The 13,550-nt window shown below is 48.6% G+C and overlaps 6 protein-coding genes across 6 annotated transcripts; 2 read left to right on the top strand and 4 right to left on the bottom strand.

Annotated features, from left to right (window-relative positions):
* Window positions 1–276: 276 nt before the first annotated feature.
* On the bottom strand, window positions 277–1,457 carry EKO05_0002014 (Chorismate synthase; the record flags this gene model as incomplete). The annotated part of the gene is made up of 2 exons (XM_038942222.2): window positions 277–1,103; window positions 1,154–1,457. 2 exons carry the CDS (start codon window positions 1,455–1,457, stop codon window positions 277–279), a joined length of 1,131 nt encoding a protein of 376 aa, XP_038795475.2.
* A 915-nt stretch (window positions 1,458–2,372) lies between these two features.
* Window positions 2,373–4,041, bottom strand: EKO05_0002015 (uncharacterized protein; the record flags this gene model as incomplete). The annotated part of the gene is made up of 3 exons (XM_038942232.1): window positions 2,373–2,936; window positions 2,985–3,925; window positions 3,975–4,041. The coding sequence occupies 3 exons, from the start codon at window positions 4,039–4,041 to the stop codon at window positions 2,373–2,375; spliced, it is 1,572 nt and encodes a 523-aa protein (XP_038795476.1).
* Window positions 4,042–4,568: 527 nt separating this feature from the next.
* EKO05_0002016 (Unsaturated rhamnogalacturonyl hydrolase) lies at window positions 4,569–5,918 on the top strand (the record flags this gene model as incomplete). Its single annotated transcript, XM_038942375.1, has 4 exons — window positions 4,569–4,816; window positions 4,869–4,960; window positions 5,011–5,768; window positions 5,817–5,918. 4 exons carry the CDS (start codon window positions 4,569–4,571, stop codon window positions 5,916–5,918), a joined length of 1,200 nt encoding a protein of 399 aa, XP_038795477.1.
* A 420-nt stretch (window positions 5,919–6,338) lies between these two features.
* EKO05_0002017 (Gluconolactonase) lies at window positions 6,339–7,619 on the bottom strand (the record flags this gene model as incomplete). The annotated part of the gene is made up of 1 exon (XM_038946839.1): window positions 6,339–7,619. The coding sequence occupies one exon, from the start codon at window positions 7,617–7,619 to the stop codon at window positions 6,339–6,341; it is 1,281 nt and encodes a 426-aa protein (XP_038795478.1).
* An 854-nt stretch (window positions 7,620–8,473) lies between these two features.
* On the bottom strand, window positions 8,474–9,844 carry EKO05_0002018 (uncharacterized protein; the record flags this gene model as incomplete). Its single annotated transcript, XM_038946840.1, has 1 exon — window positions 8,474–9,844. The coding sequence occupies one exon, from the start codon at window positions 9,842–9,844 to the stop codon at window positions 8,474–8,476; it is 1,371 nt and encodes a 456-aa protein (XP_038795479.1).
* Window positions 9,845–10,539: 695 nt separating this feature from the next.
* EKO05_0002019 (uncharacterized protein) lies at window positions 10,540–11,546 on the top strand (the record flags this gene model as incomplete). Its single annotated transcript, XM_038942308.1, has 3 exons — window positions 10,540–10,762; window positions 10,821–11,363; window positions 11,419–11,546. 3 exons carry the CDS (start codon window positions 10,540–10,542, stop codon window positions 11,544–11,546), a joined length of 894 nt encoding a protein of 297 aa, XP_038795480.1.
* Window positions 11,547–13,550: the final 2,004 nt, after the last annotated feature.

Raw genomic sequence — 13,550 nt, forward strand, 5'->3', positions numbered from 1 at the left:
GATTCATGTCATCTCATACTAGAATATCCCCTTTGCTGCTACGCCTTTTTTCTCCTTCAGATCCCTTCAGAATAGATTCTGCTAAGGCAATGACTACTTGATTCGTTTAGAGAGTGCTGGGTTTACAAAAATGCATGCTTTAAACCTATCAAAACCTTGGTACTGAACTCTACGTTCTCTTTACACGCTAGTGACGAACGTTAACATGAGCCTCTCTAAAGCACGTGATCTCGACATTACTAAGGACTGTAGATAACCCTTTGACCCCTACTGTCGCTAGCCATCTGGAACCACGCCTTTTAGCGGCGGCAGCAAGCTTCTTGCCGCGGACCGGGCCTGCTGTGCTAGCACCGCGTCCATGATTACTAGTGCTGCCATGGCTTCAACAATAGGGACTGCCCTAGGCACTACACAGGGGTCATGTCGGCCTTTTGCCTCCAGCAGCCCCTCAACTTCGTTATACATCGCCGTCTGTTGTGCCTGGCTAATAGTTGCTGGCGGCTTAAAGGCAACGCTGAAGTAAATAGGCGCCCCGTTCGAAATCCCGCCTTGAATGCCTCCCGAGTTGTTTGTCTTGGTCGTTAGCCGGGACCGCTGCACCAACGGGTTCAGTCCACCTTTTCCCGCCAGTGCTGGAGGCGCTTTGATAAAAGGGTCGTTATGTATCGAGCCGGGGACCTGGCAGCCACCAAAGCCAGATCCAATCTCAAATCCTTTAGTTGCAGGAATACTGAGCATGGCATGAGCGAGAGTGGCCTCAAGCTTGTCAAAACACGGCTCACCCAATCCATTAGGACTATTGCGAATTACGCAAGTTACTGTCCCACCAATGCTGTCCTTGCGCTCCTTGAAGTCGGCAACGAGCTTCTCCATGCGCAGACTGGCCTTGCTATCGGGGCAGCGGACTGGTAGGAACTTGTCGACTTTATTTCGATCGATCGTCTCGATCAGTTTAAGATAGTCCGGATTAGTCGCCGCCGTAGGGTGCTCAGGCGTGGGTGGAAACAGAAATTCATTGCCGACGGAAGCCACAAAAGCTACTATCTCGATGCCATATGCGTCGCGCAAGTATTTCTCAGCAATGGCTCCGGCTGCGACCCGTCCTGTTTAACGATTAAAACCTAATCCAATGCTACTCATATGAAGCACCCACCGATAGTCTCGCGTGCACTGCTCCTACCACCACCTGAGCTCGCTTTAACGCCGTACTTCTCCAGGTATGTCCAGTCGGCGTGGCTGGGCCTCGGATACAAGTCCATGGTTTGGTTTCCATAGTCCTTGGGGCGCTGGTTCTCGTTCATCACACGCAGGCCAATTGGTGTCCCAAGCGTGATGCCGAATTCAGTACCTGACTGGATCTCAACTCGATCCTTCTCGTCTCGCGGTGTGGTAATAGCTGATTGCCCGGGGCGGCGGCGCGTCATTTGCGGCTGGATGTCCTCTTCGGCGAGGGCCATACCCGGCGGGCATCCGTCAACGATGCATCCCACCGACAAGCAGTGTGACTCGCCGTAGCTAGAGCAATCTTTAATCAGTGTTCTGTATTGTGCTCCCGGATTCTATCACGTACGTCGTGACTTTGAAATGATTTCCGAAAGTGGAACCCATTGCTTTTGGCTAGTGTCGTGCTGCTTGCACTTTGAAATCATAGATGGATAGGACTCGTCGATCGAAATGCTCACAGCAGTACTGTTGCCTGCTTTCAAAACTGTTTGTATCTGTGCTGCTTGCGCGAGAGGCCGTAGTACGGCTTACCCTGCGGACATCGGTGTTCAAGCGGCCGGACGTCCTGGACATTTCCTTCTTATTCCGAGCGGCTGCGCTCATTGTACCGTTTCCGAACCAGCAACATCAAATCAGATCCGGAGGAAACCCTTGCCGCTGAGAAAGCGGATAGGAATATCGGAGCACGCACACACCCACTAACTTGACTCTTGACCCCCCCGCTGCAGCTCGTTCCCACCCGAGAACATCGGCGAAGTTGGCACGTGCCAATAGCCGCTAGTCTTCTCGAAAATACCTTGCTGCTCTGAAAATTCTCCAAGGCATCGGCTCTCATCCTGCGCTCCGAAGAAACTAGCTTTGTTGTGTTCTCAAGCACTGGCGAACTGGGTCCGACTCAACATTGATAATGACGGTGTGACCGCATTGCCGCGCGATATACCAGTAATATGAAGCCTTTTCTAAGGAAACCATGAAATAGCATTGAATTATTACTTTTAGTTTAGTAGGAAGAAAAAAAGTTGACTACATGATGCTTTGCTTTCTCTTGCAGCTCTCTTCAGGCCTAATCCTGTAGACTTTACGCAATTCAACTGTCAAGTGCATGGCCACCTCTCCCACCCCAGTAGCACCTACACGGATCCATCCATTTACGCTTTGGTAACTGATGACCTACCAACGAAGTGCTCCTTTGCCACAAACATTAGACTCAACACTAGTCCGATTCCTGCGACGCCGACTGACACCCACAAAGCACTTCGATACCCTAGTAGATTATCTGCCTTTGTGTGGGCTCCGTTGTTAGTATACTTCTCTGCTGTACCCGCAAAACCGAGACCGAGGGATATGCTGTAGTTCACAATGGTCATGACGACACTGGCACCGATGCCCTGGTACTTTATGGGCACAGCGTCCGAGAAAAGGACAGTCGCAGCTGGAAACGAAGAGTCCATGCCGACGCAAATGATAAGGACGCTGAAGAAGAAGTAGGTCCAGTAATTCGAATCGATTGGCATAGTGGCGGCGAGAATGGATCCGACCACATAAGCCAATTGGCCGATGACCATGATCCAAGAAGCGGGTATCTTCCCTAACGTCTTTCCGACCGCGAGCGCAGAGAGAAGACCGGATGGGATAACAGGGCTATACCAAGCTGCTAATAGAAGGGGCGAGATGCCGCGAATATTAAGAACAAGCTGAGCGAAGTAGAAAACCTGTCGATGTTAGCGCAGAGCTCCTGTAAGCTTAGAAGAAGGACTTACCCAAATGCCGAAGGTCGCCCATCCAGCAGCCGTGCATCCGAATATGAAGGCGATATCCACATTGAATGCAGCAAAAGGAATGAGAGGATTTGTGGCCCTGAAGGCTTCGATCGCAAAGAAGACAACGCCGAATATCACACCAATGATCAGGCAAACATAGACGTAGGGTTCCTCCCAGCCGATGCCTGATGCTTGATTCCAAGCGAAGTTGATAAGCACGAGGGAGGCAACACCGGTTACACACCCGGGTATATCCAAGCGCTGGAGTTTCTCTCGCTGCGACTGATGCTGTACGGCTCCGCTCAAGGGTTGATTGGGAATGACCCAGGCGCCGAACGCAGCGACACCGGCCACGGCAATCGCTTCACTCCAGAAGGTCCAAGGCCACCAAGCGAGAGAAAAGAGACCACCAAAAGCAAAACCACTGATGGCGCCAAATGGAGCTGTTCCGCCAAACCAAGCGAAGGCCATGTTTTTTCTCGGTCCAGGTGAATACGAATTACCCAGGATAGCCAGACTGTTTGGTAGCGTCATTGCCGGACCCATTCCCTGAAAGACCCTTGCAAAGATAAAGAGGACGTAGGAAGAGTAGACCGCGAGACCACCGACAAGAGACCAAAGCGAGAGCCAAGCCATACCGAACACAAACATTCGCTTATGACCGTACTCATCACCCAATCGTCCACCGATGAGGATGAAGGTACCGATGGACAGACTGTAGCCAGCAAGCAGCCAGGCCTGTTGCCCGGCCGTTTCGAGACCGAATGACTCGCCAATTACACCTACAATTCCTGTAGTATTCCCTAGACCAAGTTGGTTGGTAAACATGGAACTGCACAACGTCGCAATAAAGAGGATCTGGCGCGGAGTGGAGAGGGCTTCGGCGATGTAGACATGTTCTTCCTCTTGGTCTTGTGGATTTTTGGTCTCAAGGTCTCTCGCTGGGTTATGTTAAAGAGCAGTTCACAATATTTTGAGTGACTAACATACTTGGAGATTCCTCTGATCCAGGCTTTGAGAACGTAGGCAACGCCTCTTTTGACGCGTCTTCGGACATAGCTGCGATTCTGCAAGAGCGTGTCCTGTGGGATATTTGACCGATCAATTGATGTTGTTGGGCGTGAAGTAGACAGTATTGGCAGAGTTCCGAGCTTCGTAGAAAGTCTAGGAAGGATTGGAGAAGAAAGCAGCGTTCAGGAAGCGTCAGAAGCGCTGGTTTTACATGTTTGGCTATGCCGCAGAAGAAAGAGGCATGAGTAACATTCATTTAGATGTCAGTCACGTGACGACCACCAAACTCCGGTGGCAGCACCCACCCAGCCACTAATCTCCGAAAGCAGACCAAATGCTCGGAGGGACAGCAATGCTTTCTGGGGACTCATTTCCGTAGTATGGGTGTTTGTCATGGCTAAGATAGAAGTTGAAATCTGGCCGTTTGCGTCCAAGATAATCATTTTTATCGTTCTGTCAAACGTTGGAAGTATGCAGCGATTCATCATTTTCTCTACTTTGGTACTTACTTGCCTATGTACTGGGACGAGTGCAGAGACAATCAAGAATGAACAACTCCCGTATTCGAAATGGATGCTAGAAAGCATTATTTCTCGGGGCGAGGGCATTCGAGCAGCTGATGGGCTATTGAGCGGTATTCAAAAGGGGATTTTCCAAGAGGCTCTCCGTGCTGCCGTAGAATGGTCATCCGATGAACAGCAGAACAAAAAGTGGCTAGAGTACCACCGCAAGAGCGTCAAATACAATTCTGCCGAGTTCCTCGATCCGATTCTAGACTCCTTAGCACCGCTGGACCGACTCTGCGCTGGGCGCTCTTTGATGTTCGTAAGATCGGCGATGAAATGCAAAGTACATTAAACTGACATACAAAAGGCGAAGCCGAGCAAACGAACAAGATCAAGAGGGCCGCGCAGTGCTGATAGCGCTTCGCAAATCCATTGATCTTCAACTCCGCAACTCAGATGGTACGTTCAAGTTTAAGCCGGTCGAGCACCCCACTAAGCTTTTACAATAGGTGGCTATTGGTATTTTGTGGACCCTCCGCCCCCATACAAGCAATACGGAAACCTATCCTATAGCGATGGCATGTATGGCTTTGCCCCATTCGCCGTCCTCTACGGCCTTATTTATGGAGATCCGCACTTGAACATTGATTCTGCTCTCCAACAGCTTGAGATAATGTACAAGCGCACGCTCCAAAAGGATACCGGTCTGATAGTTCATGGCTACGACGGCTCTAGGCAGGCACCTTGGGCGAACCCCAAGACAGGCGCCAGTCCGATCGTTTGGGGCCGTAGCTTGGCGTGGTACACAATCGGTCTTGTTGATGCGCTTGCTATGGCCGAGACAGATCCCGGGCTAAGGCAAACGAAGGCTTACAGTCGAATGAGAGAAATCTATGAGAACCTGGCATCAGCAGAGATTGAAGCCATAAAGCGTTCAGCTAAGACGACCGGAAGGTACGGTGTCTGGCAGGTTTTCGATCAACCCGGCAAAGAAGGGAACTTCGTCGAAGCTAGCGCTACTGCAATGCTCGTCTATGCTCTTGGGAAGGGATTAAGGTACGGATATGTGAGGTCGGAAAAGAAGAGCGCATGGGTCTACATTTTACAACGTCCAAAAAAAGTCCTCATGGAGGATGTGAAGGATTTGTTACACTCAACTTACAACGACCTATTAGAGAATTTCGTCATGGCTGGTGAGAACGGAACACTAGATTTTGAGGGAACCAGCGTGCTTTCAAGCTTGCATGTAACGAATCCTAATTTCGATGTAAGTTCGAAGAATAAACTAAGGAATTATAGATGCTAACTATTGTAGTATTACGTCAATCGAGAAGTTAGCAAGAACAGTCTTATTGGAACCAGCGCTTTTGTTCTAGCGAGTCTAGAGATAGAGCACTTGGAAGACAATAATCTATGAAAGAGAATATAGGAGTACGTAAAGGTCTGAAAAGGGGCGTGCGAGGCACAATTCAAGCAATTATCCAGATGCTAGCGACAAAGCATTAGCATATAATCACGACTTTGATATCTTTTTTTTTTCTACATCCCTCACGTTCTCACGTGCTCTCATGCTCTCTTTCTTGTGTTTTCGCGCTATAATTAAAGGAATAGGACAGTGATAAGACAAACTCAGATCTTACGACCCTAATAGAGTTCATAGCATAGAGGTAATGTTCATAGATTTAGGCTAAGGCTAGAGAGAGATAGCTACAACAATCTTTGAGAAGAAGCAAATCAAGACAAGATTTTGTTTCCCCAAACACACTGGAAAAGGCAAGTCAAGTCGATCATTTTTATTGTACAAAACGTCAGATGTCGACGTCTGAAAGGGCAGATACTATTGTGCTCGCTGGCCCTGAAGATCCCACTTTACTCTAGCCACACCACCCTGACCTACAATCCACACTTCTCGATAGTCATTCGCATCTGTCCAAATAAAATTGTTTGCTGTGAAGTTAGTTTGCACTCGCAAAATCATATCGCCGAACTGATCCATGACGCTCAAGCCATTTCCCGATGCAGTGACCACGTAGCCATTCCTCGCTACCTTGAGACCGTCCGGCACAGTGCCGATTACGTCGTAGTGAATTGGCCTCTTATTAATGATTGTCCTCCCTTCATCAACCAAATCAAATTTGTATATGGTTCGCTTTCCTGTATTGTTGAATAAGATGCCTGGGATACCTGGGCTGGGCACATCGAGCGAAATCGGAGCAGACAGGCCGGCAGCCGCAGTGTCACTGATATACAAGTGACGGCGATCCGGACTGAGCGCAATTCCATTGGGCGAACGCATTTCGTCGTTGACCACGACTGTAGAGCCGCTTGCTGGATCGAACCGGTATGTAGCTGATTTGAGCTGGGGAGCGATGTCGGCGACTTCGAGCCACCACGAATAATACGGAACGGTGAACCAAACGAAGCCCGTTATGGGATCCACGATTACATCGTCGCAGTCAGTGAACGCAAATCCGAAGTAGTTGTCCAGAACTGTCGTCGTCTTGTACGTCCAAGGATCCATCAGAACGATTCCAGGTCTTTGCTCAGGTCCACCGGCAACAGTCGCATTGCTGCCCGCAACTGAATAGTATACTTTGCCCTCATGGTAGAACGCGCCATTTGGAACGTAGATGGGGGGGTCCGCAACGAAGGTTGACAATGTAGGATATGTAGAGTTCAGATCAATGACAAACTGATCGATGGTGGGCGAAAGCTCCGAAAAGAAGATCTTGTTAAGGCCAGGCACGAAGACCGGTGACTCGTGTAGATACGGGCTGACCTCGAACATGAAGTCGATGCTGGGATATTCGCCTAGGACCTGTCGCCCGCGCTCCTCATCAAAGAGAACAAAGTCGGCTTTTGCAACCAGGTCCCACGAATCATCTTCCGGAACCTCGGTGTCACCGAACGTGTTGAAGAATGTTCCATTCACCGGTTCGCGAAAGAACGGATACGGTAGTTTAGCCGCATGTTTCTGGAGGCACACAACGCCTGGTAAGAGGCACTCTTGGGCAATATGGACTGAAGAGGAGGGGCTTTTGTAGAGCGGAAATTGAGTACTGACAGCAGCGGCTGCCGCCAACGTAAAGGTTGTGGTGAGGGATATTGTAAACCTCATGGCGCCATGATCTAGTCCTGGTGCTTTGATAAGATGGAATTAAATAGGATGATTCTAGTTGCTTACGTAGACCAATTGCCTACCATCGCCGCTGTTTGTCGGGAATTTGCTGTCTAGACGGATTTCCGGTCATGTGTCGGAGGTGAATGGTCGTCCACGTCATCGACGGAGCGACTCGTCTCGAATGATTAGAAATTAGGAGGCCCGCACTGTCGCACTGGCCTCTGCTTGGTTTATCTTCCATTGCATGACATTGAATAGTAGAACTATTCTAGGCCCGTATAGAATCTAACGCTAGGAAGGCGATTGGTTTATAAGGACATCCTTCAGACGTTATCATCCCTTGCAAGGTACCATGAGCACTCCAAATTTTTGAGAAAATACCAACCAGATGAGACCGGTAGCATTGATTCCTCACCAACACTACAACTTGTACAGAAGGGGTCGATCATATAACTACAGCATGTTAAATAGTAGTCTTAGAGACGAAAATCTGATTTTTCAGTCGTTGGGGCAGGGTTTGCACTGTCGTTTCTCTACACATTTCAAGAATTCTGTTGCCAACCGGTGTTTATCCAGGTATCGGAGGGCTCAAGGTATTTAGCAAGGCACCGATATGATGGGGGGTGCTGACGCACAATAAGTATATCAATCTTACGTAGTTCTCCTCGGGGCAAAAAATAAGTCAATTAATCTACAGAATGTGCAGGAAAACTATGAGGTGGACAAATTGCTGTCAACGTCGAGTACTACTATGCACAACTTGTGAGAATAAGAGAGATAGGGTTGGACAGTAGTATTTAGTCTGCATTATCGAGACGAACCGCTAATGATCGCAACCCTCTATCACTGATTTACTTTCCCACCTCAATGACAAATCGTCCGACATCAGGGAACCCCTCCTTACCTGCCTTCAGTGCAACGCTCAGAGGCACTCCTTTTTCTTTGATCACCACGTTGTCAGGGTACAGCTTTCCTAGCAGGGCATGTAACTCGATGTTTGTAGGCGCCTGGACTAGATGAATGCCCTTTGTCGGCATCACAAGACCAGTTCCAGACTCTACAAGCAAGGATCGCGCAGAATAGACCTTTACTTCTTCCGTTGTATCTTCCGCAAGAGTGGATCCTTTACCCTTGACGAAGTAGGCATAACGGTAGCCTCGTGCACTTTGCCCAAGATCAACCTTTGTTTGCGCTCCATCGAGATATTTGAGTACGATATCAAGGCACTTCTCATCTTTATTGCCAACAGGTAACAATGTAGCCTCTAGAACTTCGGTGTTGTTTGAAGCAGACTGGTCACCCGTGGTGAGGACGTTAGTCCTAGGAGCCGCGTAGTAATCGACCAAACTGTTGTGGAAAGTAACCTCTTTGCTGTCGTCATCCAAAATGGCTGGAACATATCTCAGTAATCTCCCGGACCTTCCACCCGCAATAAATGAAGGCACAACTGTACCATACTTGTACTGGAAGGCGATGGAATTGGCGCTAGAAAGATTTGGTGCCAGCAGGAATTGAGCAGCCTTGATGGTCGAGCGCTGGGTGACCTGCTTGGTCATCATTTCAGAAAGAAAGACGGATCGTATTTCCTCAGTGTGTCGCATGCCGCGCTTGCGATTAGGCTCCGCGGTGATGGGTATAATGACATCCTCGAAATTGTCGAAAGGAAGGAGAGCATCTCGAAGTAACACCATCTGATGAAGATATTCGTTGTAGATTTGCATGAGGTGACGCAGACTTCGCGGTCCGAACATGAGGTAAGAGACATGCGGCTTGAGCAGGTGACCTTCACATGGGCTCCGGACCACATAGTTGGGGTCATACGGTACATCAGTGACGTCCCTTACGTATTCGATGAGTTTCTTGCCAATCTTCACGGCCTGTTGGGCCATCTCGATGCGTGATGGATCATTGGCGGGAATTGTGATGCTTGCCTCCCGGGTGTTGAGTGCTAGGTTGGAAGCAAGATTGTCGATGAGCTGCTCTCGGGCCGGAGGTTCGCCGAAAGGACTTGGTCCTAGATGATGGATAACCGTCTCGAGGAGAGGAGCATTGGCTTCGACAATCTGGCGGGGGGTATAGGCTCCAGCAGGAAGACCCCAGGGCTTGCCTTTGAGCAACGTAGGTCCATTGCTCCCTTTGGGTTTGAACTCTTTAACACGCCCGACTTTGAGGTTGCTAAGATCAGAGATCTCAAACTGCTTCTCGACAATAGCCGGGGACATTTTGAAGGTGGAGAGACTGCGGGAGAAAATCGTGGAAGTTGATAGCTGGGGTCCCCGAACCTTTGGAAATATATTAATACTTGTGCATTATCCCCTGCCACGCTGAAAGGGGAACTCACCTGCGAAAACGCTATTAGGCCAACGATAGCCCCAATAAGTGCTTGACCTTTACAATCTTTGAGAAAAAGCATCGAACAACAAATACGGTTTTAGCCCAATGACTGCGCAGCTTGCTTTTACAAGAGCGACCGGAAGTCGGAGGTCATGGCGACACCTGACTCCGGTCATGTATAACGTGACGACCATTGAACTCCGAATCACTCAATTTTTGCCCCCTATACTCACATATTCGGTAAAGCGTACATTCCAGGACGGCGAGCTCCGAGTATCAGGGCTGAACAAGGACGGACATTTCACGCGGTTTCTAGGGTTCTTGTCGAATGGAAAGGATAGACCACGTGACTGCCACCTCCGGAATCGATTTCAAAGCAGTTGCGGTTTTTACGCAGGCTCCGACCGTATTGCATGTACACTACAACGGAACATGCAACTTGATGGAAGATCAACGGCGTCCGTCAGGTATCGACCATGCAATGTTCAAGGTATGTCCACTTTACCAAGTATAAAGTGTGTGTATTCACCATCAGGTCCAGTCCTGAATCAACAACAAGCCACGAAGCAGCAAATTCCACAGCATGGAAGACCCAATTCAACCGCAGGCTGTACCTACCCCTCTGACTGGCAAAAGAGTAGATGAGTTCAACGGGACTGAAGGCGTATACCTATTGCCTCATCACAAGGAAGAGATCGAACGGCTCCAACGCCAACACGAGTTTATCAAAGCAGCCACAAATGACAAACTCACCTCCGTCAGCCTCCGCGATGGGGCTAGGGTTTTAGATTCGGGCTGTGCAGATGGTGAGTTGTGACACGATAGCTCCATACGATGCATGTGCTTATTTTACACGTGATATAGGGAACTGGTTAGCGGACCTTGCGAAAGTTCATCAGAAAAATTTGAGCCTATATGGGATGGATATTGGCAGCACGCTATTCCGTTCAGACCAGCGGCTTGATCTTCGGAAGCATGATGTGCGCACTTCGGTCCCCGAAAGCTGGGGTTGGAAGAATAGTTTTGATCTCGTGCATCAACGGTTGCTTGTGTGGGGGGTTGCTAAGGACGAGTGGTCGGCTGTCGTGACCAATCTTGCGGACCTGGTTAAGCCTGGTGGCACATTGCAGCTCGTCGAGGCTGAGTGGGTGCTACCATCCTATGCTGATAACATGCCACAGCAGAAGAAACTTGCCCAAGTTCAAGAGTGGTCCTGCGTTTCCTCTGGTATGGATATTCATATCTGGAAACGATTCCCAGATATGCTCAAATCATTGGGATTTACAGACGTTAGTGTGGAGAGTTTTGATCTTGGATATGGGTCAACATCGAAGCGAATTGAAGACAGGGTATGGACCGCAGAGCTCCTGCCTCAGTCTTTCCGTCATTTAGCAAGAAAGATGCCTGGTAAGTTCTGTCCTTGTGACAAGAAGGATTGAAGAAGAAAGCTAATGAAAACCAGACAAAGCCATCGCGGAAGTAGCCAAGACTCCAGAGGAATACCTTGCATTTCTGGATGATTTAGTAAAAGAAATGAAGGAAATCGGTTATACGCCTAAGATTAAGTGGGTGACTGGTCGAAAGCTTTGAATAGACTGAGGATTGTGGAGCTATGTATCAAACGTAGTATCGCGCACATCCCATGATGCCTTTACGAACTAGATGATGGAGGAATAGTGAAGAATTGATGTAGGACCTTCCCAATCTTCCTGAAATTCAACACTTCTGTTAGAAATCAGCATATATGTTGCCCTGGCCTCAGAATGTTCAGTACCAATCTATATCAATCCTACTTCATGAACCAGCTCACCACTCCAGTCATTACATGCCATCAAAAGCGCTCCATATGAGCAGTCTCCCCGCAAGGCACTCGTTACCCCGTATTGGGTATGTACTCATGCAGTCGCTGAAAAAAAAATGCAGTAAAACACCTTACTCAGGTGGTGTATGTGTACCAAGAAAGCCCGAACCATACACCACTTCCATGAAACGCCCACATCACTCCGACACCTCACATCCAAATAAACATACCTGCCAATATGCCGACATGTCCTAGCCTCATACTCTTCAACTCCTTTGGGACACCCCATCCAGCAGCGCCACCCTTTGCTGTCTGACTGGGACTAGCTGATCCCGTCGCACTCGCGACTCCATTGGTGGTGCCGCTCGACGCGGTGTTGTTGGCCTGTGCCCTGAACGTCTGTCCAATCGTAGGAAGTGCGGTATACGCAGTTGAAAGCTAAAGAAACTTGTCTTGAGAATTGGCGCTAGCGTGCTAGGCTGTAATGTGCTTCTAGCAGCGAATATAGAAGTACGCTTCCTGCTACTTTGGTAGGGTACTCAAGACCAATAGCTTAATATTCTAACAGGGAAACATGATGTTAGATTTACGATCCTTTGATCCACAGAGATGCCAACGACCAAGTCAATCAATCAATTTGCTTGATCACGGATCTACATGTGGTGTGTGCACAGTGTCACGGACCACAATATGGTCCGGAATCAAGCAAATTGATTGATTGACTTGGTCGTTGGCATCTCTGTTGATCCCGACCACAGAGTCCTCCACGCATTCATATACCCATGACAGCATCCTAGAGGGTTTTAGGACAACAAGCATCCACAGCATAACGTCAAATAAAAACACTTACCCTAGCAATTCGGCACAACGGTTTGACCCCAGTCCAATACTCAAATTGCCAAACTCCCTAACCAACTAGCACCTCCAAACCGTTGACAGTCTCCCAATCTGCGTCCCTCGCCAACTCAATCAACGCTGTGACAGGCGGCTTGTAGGCCATTTCTAACAGGATCCTCTTTCCTCCAGGGGGCAGACTTCCAATCGGCGCCTCAGCCTCTACTTTCTCGCTCTTGGCCTGCTCAAACAGCGCACAGAGAGTTTCTCGAATTGTAGAATCAATAGGATGGTCGGCAGGAATGATGCCAACGGTGCTCTTAAGAGTAGTAAAGTCGTTATTCTAGAGAGCAGCTGTTTTAACTACCTTAGCTATGCTGTTAATGATCTTGCGTTTAGGTCGCAACTTAGGAAACTGCAGGTTAATGTATATCTGCTTAGGTTGCTAAAAGGTGCTGACTAGATTCTTGCCTATGGGTGTGTTAATAGCTGTCTTACTACTAATAGACGAATTGACTATAGACAGCAGCGTAGTAGACACTTGTACAAACTTAATGCTGTGCATGTATATTGCTGCTACAAAGCTAATTATATCCCTAATAACACTACTATCTAGGGCTATTAAAATAGTGTCGCGCGTGCATTCTTACAACAGTAGCTAGTCTTTGACTACGCCCTTTGTGTTTCGCAATTTGGAGTTTTTGCTAGGCGGTATCTGGTACGTGAGGAGGAGCGGTAGAGAGGAAAGGCCTAAGGCCGCGTAGGCAAAGTTCCTTTCAAATGTTAGGATGTAGAGGGAGCCGATGTTGGTGTTGGTGATGAGGACGTACGTTGACCACGGCAGATTAGTGACAAGGTTGTGAGCAATGTACACCTGCTAGAGCCTATAGTCGACTACAATCGAGTCGTAGTTGAGAATATTGACCTTTGTGGGCGATGCCATAATGAGGGTAGGTTAA

Source organism: Ascochyta rabiei, chromosome 3 (assembly GCF_004011695.2).
Source record: "Ascochyta rabiei chromosome 3, complete sequence".
In the NCBI taxonomy this organism is placed as follows: domain Eukaryota; kingdom Fungi; phylum Ascomycota; class Dothideomycetes; order Pleosporales; family Didymellaceae; genus Ascochyta; species Ascochyta rabiei.